The sequence below is a fragment of the Cricetulus griseus genome, unplaced genomic scaffold (genome assembly GCF_003668045.3).
Source record: "Cricetulus griseus strain 17A/GY unplaced genomic scaffold, alternate assembly CriGri-PICRH-1.0 unplaced_scaffold_2, whole genome shotgun sequence".
In the NCBI taxonomy this organism is placed as follows: Eukaryota; Metazoa; Chordata; class Mammalia; order Rodentia; family Cricetidae; genus Cricetulus; species Cricetulus griseus.
The window spans coordinates 9,619,386-9,630,810 of record NW_023276919.1 but is presented as its reverse complement, the minus strand read 5'-3'; the positions used below and the strand labels follow the sequence as shown (position 1 = coordinate 9,630,810).

General features: G+C 46.5%; 1 protein-coding gene and 1 pseudogene across 1 annotated transcript; one reads left to right on the top strand and one right to left on the bottom strand.

Annotated features, from left to right (window-relative positions):
* Positions 1-1,369: 1,369 nt before the first annotated feature.
* LOC113838907 (forkhead box protein P4-like) lies at positions 1,370-3,372 on the bottom strand. The gene is given in 2 exon segments (XM_035453758.1): positions 1,370-2,985; positions 2,988-3,372. Coding segments are annotated over 2 exon segments (2,001 nt in total).
* Positions 3,373-9,192: 5,820 nt separating this feature from the next.
* LOC113838908 lies at positions 9,193-10,072 on the top strand (annotated as a pseudogene).
* The last annotated feature ends 1,353 nt before the right edge of the window (positions 10,073-11,425 follow it).

Sequence of the window (11,425 nt, the reverse complement as noted above, 5' to 3'; positions counted from 1 at the left end):
AAATGCTGACAATCAGCAGGGTGCAGAGGAATATTAAAAATACAATCCTTTAAATCCATCACAAGTAAATGACAATTTTTGGGATGGCCACAGGGCCTGGCATCCCTGGCTGAGTGGTATCCATGGGAATCATGGTATTATTGGACCTGTCTCAAGTCTTGTAACAGCCTCAATTACCTCATTTTTTCTTAACAATAAATATTGGGGTATTCCAGGGATAAGTGGAAGGGACAATGTGACCTGCATTGTGTTGCTCCTGAACCAGGACATGAGAAGCCTCCAATTTTAATTCAGATAAGGGCCATTGTTCTACCAAACAGATTCATCATTTTTCCAGGTGATAAGAGTTGGAGCTTTAGGAAGCTGCGGTAAAATGGGTCCCATTTAAATGTCCCAATCCTCTCCTGTCTCCAGGGGCTCTCTGTACCAGGGGGTCTGTCTGACACAGGCAGGGGTCGCCCTTTAAATTCTTCCCAATCCCTTTTCCTGGGCAATAGCCTGCTCTTTAAGCATACCCTGCACAGGAGTTATGACCCCATTGCTTCTAGGACATCTGGGTTCATTACTAAATTAGTTACAGATAAATATTGTGGGTACACCTCATTGTTTGGCAATTTTGAGGGACAGAATCTCTAGCTAAGCCAAATTGTATATTTAGACTTTAGTTTAAATGATGAAAATTATTAGGCTGTAGAGCTCTTTGTACCTGATTCAAATCTACTATTTTCATTAATCAACCTGTTAACTTGATGCCTTTAGCCAGTAGATAGGGGAAAGGCCAGAACAGCTCTCAATGTGACCGATAAATCGTTGAATTTTTTAGGTGAACAGCATATTGAAATTGTGCAAATAACATTTTTTTTTTAAGATTTGTTTTTTGCTTCAGCATAAGAAAGGTCTTTGGTCATCTGTTTAACAGGGGAAAGGTGATGAGGGGGTGAAAGTGCCCCGGCCCACGGGGCTCCGGTAATTCGTGAGGCTGAGGTGGATCATGCCTGAAAATGATGGGCAGGAAAGAAAGAACAGGACCAAGCAGGTTTTGTCAAGACCCAACTTTATTGAAACCAAGGGGCTTTTTAAAAAGAAAGGAAGAAGCAGAGAAAAAGGAGGTGGGGGAGGAATGAAAGTTAATTGCTCTCAGGCCAGGTATCTGGAATCTCCTATATTTATCTCAAGCAAGAGAAAGTGGGGGAAGGAATAGGTGTTAGTTGCTTCTCAGGCCAGGTCTGGAACCTGAGAGGTGTGATGCTAGACTAGATCTGAGTCCCGGAAGTGCCTTGAGGTTGGAGGGGCTGTAGAGTGGGGTGGGTGGGCTGTGGCCTGGACTGGGTGGCAGGGTCGTTGCCAACCCCACCTGCCCACCCAGCCCTTAGGACATGTCTTCTCCTGGCAGGTCCTCCTCCAGGTCCCTGTCTTCCCGAGGTCCCACAGTGCTGGGGTTGGGGGCACCCAGGAGAGGCCAAGGCTGCCTGTCTTCCTCTGCCTCAGCAGGCTCCTCTTTCACTTGCACCTCGTGGCTTTACTGAGGAGGGGAGAGGCGAGGGGGGCTGCTGCTCCCTTTGCAGGGCAGGGGCTCCCCAGGGGCACCCATGTCATCCTGGCTGAGGGGCAGAAGGCTGCTGGCTGAGCCAGGGTTCAGCTTGTCAGGACTGTTGAGGAAGGGGAAGTTGCTCTCTGCCAGGGCAGCCTGATAGCTGGTGTTAAGGGGCCAAAACTGAGGCCCGAGATCATCACTCCCTGTCATCCTTGATGATCTCCGTTTCTGATATTTCTGCTCCTCCACGGTCCACACAGCCCCCTTGACAGTCTCCACTTTGACGAAGCACTCATGCATTCTGAGGTTTTGGCTCACAACTTTCTTCCAGTTGTCAGTTTTTCCTCAGAAGAAGGCAAACATCCTGGTGATCCAGTTACAGATCTCTTTCAGAGTCAGTTGCCTATCTGGAGATTCTAGAATGGCCTGGCGGATAAGGGAGGCATAGGTGAAGGGGGGCCTGACAGCAACATTCTTGAAGTAATCATGATACTTGGGAAGCTCTGAATAGATGGGGGAGCCGAATTCGTGGCTGCTTCTCCTGCGGGCAGGGCCCCCACTATGCAAAGAGGTAGAGCCCAGACCACGGGGTTGCAAGGGTGTGACAGGGGCAGCAGCTGAAGTTGGGGCATGCACGAGGCCATCTGGGAATGGGTCTGAAGAGACGGTCACTGGCTGGCAGAAGGGCTTGGGCTCTGAAGGCCCCATGTGCACATGTGCCTTCATGGCCTGGAACCGCTCACTCTCCTTGGTGAGCTGGATCTCCAGCTGCTGGACCACCTGCATCTGTTCTTGGCATTGGGCCGTGCTCTGATCATCCAAAGCATGTTCTGTGTTGAGGTGTTTGATAAACTGGCCCAAGTCTTCACACAGGGTCTCACCGCCTGGCCAGTTGCATTCCCCATGTCCATAAAGGGGGTGGGAACTGGGGGTTTCCTCGTGGGAGGAGCTGTCTCTCCGAGGTGTGAGCACAGTGGGCTGTCTATTGGGTAAGGGGTGGTGGGAGAGGGGTGGGGAGACCTTGGGGGCGCTGGCGAACCAAGTAGCAGTGGCAGCTGTGCTGGCGAGGTCCAGCCCCTCCTGCCTGATGCTGTCCTCAGCAGGCTGCCCTGGGGCACCCTTGCCTTTCCACAGCTCAGGCAGGTCTGTTGGGCACGCGGCTGCTTGGGGGAGGGCCTGGAGGGGCCAGGACGCTTGGCTGGGCTGCAGGTGGACCAGCCCCTGCCTCTGCAGGTTGAGCAAGTGCTGTTGCTGCAACTGTTGCATCTGCAGGAGCTGCTGCTGGAAGGCCAGCTGTGTACTCCCCAGAGACTCTCTGGGCTGCTGTTTCCCAGCCTGCTGCTGGGTGAGGATCTGCAGGTGGAGCTGTTGTTGCTGCTGCTTGTAATATTCCTGCAGCTGCTGGGGCATGAGAGCTTGTTGCTGCTGCAGCAAGGCCTGCAGCTGAGGGGTGACAGGTTCTGCTGCATCTGCTGAGGGGTGAGCATGTGCTGTGACATCATGGCCTCAGACATAGGCACCTGCAGTGCAGAGGCCAACTGTATGCTGTCCTTGTTCCCTGGGGAGTTCAGATTGGAGGCTTGCTGCAACAGGAACTGCCTGGACACCTGGAAAGCCTGTTGCTGTTGGAACTGCAGAAGCTCCATGGAGCTCATTTTGCCAACGCTATCAGCTCCCCTAGTGGTGTCCCTGCCAGAGCCGTCCCTACCTGCAACTGCAGCCATGCCTGCCATACCGGACCCACTGCCACCATCAGCTTGCCCAGGGAGGCTGCCCACGCCGCCTTTCTGACCATTCGGTGCCGACCTGATTGTCTCCCATGCAGATTCCTCCATCATGTCGCTCTATAAGGACCTGGAGAAGAGAGCCCAAATAACATTTTTAACCTGATCGTAATAGTCTCTCTATACAGAATTGTCTCCACAATTTAAAGAGTCGTAAAAACAAAATGATTCTTAGTACATAGATTAAATGAATCATATTATTAGATGCTGAGAGACCATTGCAACACCACATTACTTGATTCTCTGAGCTGTGGTTGGGGCCGTCTCTCCTGCATAATTTTACTAGTAACAACATGAGCTGCTGTTCTATCAGAAGAACCATTAGTAAAAAATGACATAGTATTTTCATGGGACTGCTCCTTACTATTTTGGGAATCTGAAAGGATGCATTAGCGTGAATTGCAACAGCCCAAGATTTGGAAACTGATTATCAATTTTCTTTGAAATCAATTAATGGTTTTAACAGGCAGCTGTCTCCTGAGTGGCTTTTTCTCAAAAATCATGTATCAACATTTACTTTCTAGATTTTTCTTTACAACTATAAAAATTTAGGAGGATTTCTGTATCTTCTCATCTGCCAAATTCCATATAATCATCCATAGATTTCTCTTACCCCTCAATCAATGCTATGGGCTTCTTTTATTTTTCCACCAACTGAATCTTGAGGATTCAAATCAACATCTCCTGTTAAGACATTGAGTGACCAACTGGATGTTCTTATTGACTATAATTAAAGCAATTTTGGTAGCTAATTTACTATGTCTGAGACAAACTATATCCAAGTCAATTTAAGCAGTTCCTTTTGTCAGCATTCATGCATTCACAATCAAACATATATCAAACATTTATGTGTGGAGACACCAAACATTCACAACTTGCATACATCTCACATTTCTCATTTTGCCTAGGTTATGATCAGTTTGTTGAACTGAAAAATCCCTAATTTAAATCTCTGGTAACACAGCAGTTACACCCAATTCATGAATTATGAGCATCCAAAATTTGAACAGATCCAAATTTACCTATGTTGTCTTTCTTTCTTTCTCCATAAGGCCTTAAAAGAGTTTCTGACTGGCTGTTTCAATAGCGTTTTTATACATGTGACTGGTGTCAGCCACAGCTACATCTCCCAAGGCTGCAAGTTATTTAAGTTCTGACATTGACCTTACCCTAGCCTTCTCCCCTCTGACCTGCTGTAGGTCATCTGTGGCTGCGTCCCTCTCCTGCACCTGGAGCACAAACACGCTTCTCTATTTTCTCTTCTATTGGTACTCTCTCTGACTCAGTGCCCTTCCTGACCATGTCCAAAGCAATCTCTAGAAGGCTCTGTGTAATTCTTCCTCCCCATGCCCTGCTCTCTCTAAAGGAATAACATTTTTAACTGAAGTTACTGTTGGTCTGATATCTAAACAAATCCCAATAAACCCATGCATGACATTTTTATTTCCTATTGCTAAATGTTTCTATTTTTCTATATTCTCCTTTTTAAATATCTTTTTGAGACAGTGCTTCTCTATTTACAATCCAGCTCCTTTGAGAGCTGTGGCACACTTACAGTACCTTACCAGCCTAACTCTCTCAAGAGTTGAGGCAGCCATATTGCTATTCTTTTGTTTAAGCTGTAGATGCTGATATAAAGAAAGGAACAATGGATGAACAACCCACATGAACTTTATTTACCAGAAATGCAGGGAGAGATGGGGCTGAGTTGTCAGCCAACCCGAGAGGAGCCAAAAGAAGGGATGAGAGATGGGAGGCAGGACTTTTTAAGTGGAGCTTGCATATGCACACTGGGGTTTTGCACCTGAGCAGAGTCCTCACACAGGCCCCAATGCATGGCAGGTGTGTGCTCCCACATTAGGGGGCATGGTCATCCAGGTGTATTGTTCTTACACATATCAATACACCCACTGCTACCTTGACCTTGATGCTGGCCAGCAAATCCACTAGTGATCTGTCAGTGTGTATTCCCTTCTTTCTTAATCTTGGTGAGCACCTCCACTATGTAGCATCCAGTGCTACTACTTCTTACAGGTTCCAGCAAGGGATATGAAGATTAATAAAGGCAAAACAGCTGGTAACTCTTGAAAGAAAAATGCCAATTTTATTTAGAGTGGTGTTGACTTCTATAGCATCAGCAGTTCCCTAGGAAGTAAATGAGATCAAATTCCAAGCTCTTAAGCCCCTTGCCCTATGCAGATAATCTGCATATTTGTAAACAGTCCTTTTGGGAGGAGGGAAAATAGGAAATATCACCTGGCTGTAGGCAGCCAGTAGCTTCAACAGGTGTACTGCTGATCAACCCTAGATAAGAGAAGAAAAGCAGCCTCCCAGGGGTCCCCCACACCAAGGGCCACTGCCCAGCTCAACACAGGGACCAGCAGAACTTCAATGAGGCTCATGGTCCATCCCATCCCAAGAAGTTCAGATTCTATATCTCAGCCAATATGCTCTACCTGGTCTGGGGACACAGGCCCACACACTCACCATGGCATGGCTTGTGGTCTTCCTTACAGCTTTCCACAGAAGAACAAGAGGAGAATCCTGGAAGGAACCTGTAAGCTACCCTCAATGGCTGCTCCTGATGGATGAGCCTTCCAAAAGTTCATCCTTATTTAAGACTACCCTGCTGGGCTTCAGGATTTTAGCAGTCACCCTACTGAATGAGCAGAGATCAAATGACTCAGATCACACAGGCACTCCCAGCTTTTCATGCTTCCACACTATAGTCAGTTATGGTCCTGATGTGGGAAATTAGTAATTTAGTAAAATCCTCCAATCTGGCAGAGCACATCCTGTTCCTCTTCCATGGCACAGGTTGCTGTGTATGCACATTCAATTACATGCTCAATGTTCAGCTCAGACAACCCTTTGCTTCAAAGCTGGGACGTCCTACAACCATACACAGATCACATTCAAACAGCATCTGTTGTTAAACAAACAAGGAGAAGGAGAAGAAGAAGAAGAAGAAGAAGAAGAAGAAGAAGAAGAAGAAGAAGAAGAAGAAGAAGAAAGCCCTGGATGAGAACACAAGAAAGGGGTTATAAAAATGTCTTGAAGACAGAGAAAATGATAGTGGATATTATGTATATATAACCCCCAAAAGTTATATTTAAAAGTTGAAACAGGCATTATGGTCCTATGCTCCAGAGACTGGGGATTTGTATCAGAGCACATCCAGTACTACTCACACTATTTTTCTCAGGGTTATCATCTTAAACCAGGAAAAAACAATTCTGTTAGGCAGTGCAAGACCATTTTATCCAGTTCTTTTTCTTAGGTTGAAATGTTCTAACTACAGGAATTTGGTTTCATGATAAGTTCTGTTCTTTATCTAGATTCTTGTTTGCCTGATCCATGAAACTGAGAAATGGAATTCAGGACATTTATGAACATCTAATATTGGTTACCTGATTCCACATGGTAAATGTCAACTACTGTCACAAAAGGAAATCTCTCTTCCTTCCCCTACTTTCTGTCTATAACTACACCTGCTTTGCAGTTGGTGAATGAAATTCTTACACGGGTTCCTCCTTCATTTGTAAATTCACAATAAAATCTTGAGAACTTGGAGGATATTCATTTACTTGTTATTTCCCTCCCAGAGAAAAGTCAAGGCCCAAGCTAGAATGAATTGGATGACTGTCTTTCCAGTTAATGTGCAAGAGAAGCAGGATAGGTGTTCAAAGTAATTCTCAATTACATAGTGTGAGGCAAGCTTGAGCTATGGGAGACATTGACCAAAAGCAGTGATTCTCAACTTTCCTAATGCTGTGACACTTTAATTCATTTCCTCATGACATGGGGACCCGCCAACTGTACAACTGTTTTCAGTGCTACTTCATAAGTATAATTTTGGTGGTATTAATTATAATATAGAACCCACAGGTGGAGAACCATTGCTCTGAACTGATACATATTAATGAGTAAACACCACTGAAGATAAAAATAAAAGGAAATACTTAAGCTAGGAAACAATGGAAAAAATAGAAACAAAGGGATTATGGCCGTTATGTATTTAAAGAAAGGACATTTTAAAAATGTTATCGGTAATTCAGTTTTTTAAACAGATAAAAATAAATGAAAGTATGCTTAGCTATACTAACTTTCAAACAATGTAGACTCTTTCCTAGTAGGGATACCGTCACTAATAAGACATTGTATGAATTTTGTCATATCTAAAATGTTAGCTACTGAGTACTGTAGGGTGACTCATGGAGCTACACCCAATGGCCTGTACCAGAAACCTCTGAGCTGACTTAACTGTATCAAACAGGATGGCACACATTTATCTGCATAGGAGAGTTGCCTAATTGTAAATTCAATATTCATTCGCTGAAGATAACATTTCCAAGCTGTCTCTGTTCATTCACATGACATGAATTAAAACATGCTGGGAAATTACAAAAACATTAGTTATATCACAGTCAAACCCTTTTCATGATGGTGACTCCAGCAGCTGATTGCCTGCCCTGTTTCCCCTGCAGTTTACCCAATACACTACTCCTCTTGTTTTGGCCTGAAGACAGAAGCAATGCTCCAAATGCGTATTCTTTTCCTCTGACTGCTTGGGATAGTTGACTACATGACTCAAATGTACAATTTTAAATCTCTGAGGTGGGACAGTCATTTAATTGAAGAATTTTGGAGGTGTAATATAGAGGTCAGTCAGGTCATTGCCATGGAGAACAACAGACTGGAATCAAAACCACTGACATCAACATAAGAGTGCTTGTCTTAGAAACATTTTTTCAAGATGGAAATGCAGCTGCCCTAGAATTAATATGCCTTTCCAGGGAGAAATCACTTTACACACTTAGGAGGTTAATATAGAAAAAATCTCTTTATTGATGGTATGCATCCATCTCTACGTAAAGCTCAAAGAGGAGCCAGTTTAGACATTTTTGCATTCCACAAATGACATTATCCTTAAGTGTCTTTAGATTCATACTCCAGGTTGATCTTTGAACAAAGTAAATAGACAGGCAACTTGTAGGTCTACATACTTAGGCATATGTGAGGATTACACAGCAAAGATATATGCCAGAATAAATTAATTTCACCTGTGATCTGGCCTTGAACTCACCTCCTCCTGCCTATGCCTCAGGAGTGCTGAGATTTAAGCTTCTAAGGAAAAGAGCATCTTGTATACTACTCTGGTGAGAGGGGGGAAGAAAGGAATAGAGCTCTATGAAGTAGCAGGAGCACAATATGAAGGGACAAATTCAAGAGGCAGTTACTCAAATGGCACCACACAAAGGGATCACAGGGTATCTCTAGAACATTGCTAAGCCAAAAGTGGCCATTGGACCAATAACAACAGCTCCATATGGTGGGAGGAGCTGGGTTCTCAGGATCTGAAGCAATCTTTCCAAAAAAGGCCCCAGCCCAAGACAATTACCATTCTCACAGGCCAATTCCTAGTTTTAGACAAGGGTCTGTGTTTTACTCTCAATACCCCAGGCCTTTAAGGGAATATCCCAAGACCTAGGCCCCAGGCTACTAAAGCTGACAAATGAAAACTAAAATTAATAAAAGTTTAAGAACTTGGGCCCTGAAAAGGGAATTTCTACAGGTAAGGCAAAATTTACCTCATTAAATCAGGAGTGCCATGGCTGGCACCATACACCTTGCTCTCAGAGAAGGGAAGTTAACTGTCCCAAACTCCTGTTAACATTCTTTTGCTAATTGCTGGTTGTAAACATCCTGCAGCCTCCCTAGGTTGGAAGTCTGTTGGCCCCAGGCTTCTTCATCTCAGGCCCAGCCTGGCCCCAGCCTCTGTGATTCTCTTGCCCTAGCAGCCGCCCACCAAGCCCGCAGACAGCAAGGTCGCCAGCGATGCCCCCACAGCCGATGGGTCCCAGGCAGAGGGCCATGCGGTGCCAGAGGGCAGAGAAGGAAGCCGGCTTTGAGGCAGAGGGGGAGGACAAGGACGACAGCTTCCTCCTGCTGCAGCAGTCTGTGACTCTGGGCAGCTTGACCGACGTGGACCAGCTCATCGCCAAGATCGGCGAGACGCTGAAGCTGGACACAGAGCACGATGGCCCTGCCTCGCCCAGTGCTGCCCCGGGCTCCCCGCCCCTGCGGGTCCTGGCTGCGATCTCAGTGGAACAGAACCGGTCCCCAGCGAGGCAGATGCTGCGATCTTCTGTAGATGTCCCTGCAGAGACCGGGGCCCCAGCTCACCCCGGAGCCATTCACTGCATGCTGTGGGAGCGCGGGCGCCTGCAGAGCCGGGCGGCTCCCTACTGTGTGGCGGAGCTCACCTTGGGCGCCAGCGCCCTATGCCCTGTGTCCTGGCAGCTTGGCCTTGAGGGACCTCCGGTGACAGGCAAGCCGAGCACCCTGCAGCCTCTCTCAGGCCCGTGCCGGCGGGGTTGGCCCCAGAGCAGAGCCATGTCCAGCCTTCTGCAACAGCGACATGGATATCAGCCTGAAACCCACACCAGCGATGAGGACCCAGCACCAGCTCCTGCAGCAGCTCCTGCTTTCAGGAAACCTCATCAAGGAGGCAGTGCTGCAGCTACATTCACTACAACTACAGCTACAGGCAAATCTTTCCTCACACCGATTCCTCAAGCCTCTGTCCGTCCCTGTGCAGGAGTCACCATCACCTGGGAGCCCTTGAGCGGCCTGCAGTGACCCTGGCACTTGGGTGAGGAGGGCGCTGCTCAGAACTGGGGAGGACTTTCTTGTCCCTGGCAGCTAACAAGCAGGGTAGCTTCCTCACCAGCCTGTACCTGCGGACCAAGGCATTCACCCAGATGTGGCTAGTAACAAATCTACACTTCGCACCCAAGTGACTGGAATTGGGGCTGAACTGATTATAGGATTTTAACTTAACTGAAATGTTTTTGAATAAATCTGTTCAGGTTTTTGTTAAAAAAAAAGAGAAAAAAAAGATCCTGCAGCCAAGGGGATAATTGACAGTACCCAGTGACCGTCTAACCCTGCAAGCCCATGCCCTGTCTTATTTCACTCAAATGTATCTCACTTAAAATATATACCTACTGCTATACTCTGTACTTTGGAAAACCTGATGTAAACATGGAAACCCTGTAATTTGTGGCTTTCAACCTTATAGTCTGCCCCTGTAAAAGCTTCTCTTTTTGGGTGGTTGGTATCTCACTTGCCTGTCATGCAGTAAGATCATAGCTGGGCAGCTTGAAATAAAAAGAAACCTTTTGCTTTTGCAACAGAGTGTCAAAACCTTGGTTTAGTCTCTGGGCTCCAGGAACCTGGCACAACAATTTGGTTTCCTGACCATGAAACTCAAGACCCTACCAGGACTCAGAACTCGTAGGTTTTCAACTCCAACAAGTTGGTTGAGTAAATGTTTTATATTTGTCTGTTAAGTTCATGTTCCTCTAATTTATGTATGCTAGGGTAACAGGTAATAGAGGTAACAGGCCAAGAGCTTGGCAGATTTGCCTACAATGCCAGGCCTGGGCAACCTAGTAGAAGTCCTCAACTTTTCTTCTAGGGCAGGTATTCTATGGAGAGTTGGGTCAAACCTGCAATCTAGGTTAAAATAGGGGGTCTAATTGAGAACTTCTGTTGGTAAAATAGGGGGTCCAATTGAGGACTTCCAATTGTAAAGGTAGGAAACTAGGTATAGGCACTTTATTCCTAGTCTCAGCCCTGTGTTTGTTGTTTGTCAGTTTGTCTTCTCTTGAAGGATTATGCCTCAGGACAGAATGTAAAGGGACAGACCCCTTCCTCCCCTTTGAAAAACAGGGGGGAAGTTACAGCCTGGTGGAGGACAGTACCCTCTGGCTCCTTGCATGCCCCTAGACTAGCCTGGGCTGCCAGCCTCCTAATGGAGGCTCCTGGGGCTACATAAAAGCCTGTGAATGGCAGGCACTCAGAGCCTGCTTGTCCCTGGGCTTGCATGGGAGATGGCTTCCAGAAGGACTTGCCCAGCCCCATTCTCCCTGCAGGGTGACAGTGGCCTACAGCATGCCTGCAGGGTGTAAGCTTCCTCCACATAGGCCTCTGTCAGTGGTGAATTCAAGGATAACAAATCCTAGGGAGAAAGATGCCTGTGGGGTGCACACTGGCTAGCCAAGAGGTGGTTGCCTCCAAATCTAAGTGTGCCCCTCTGGCC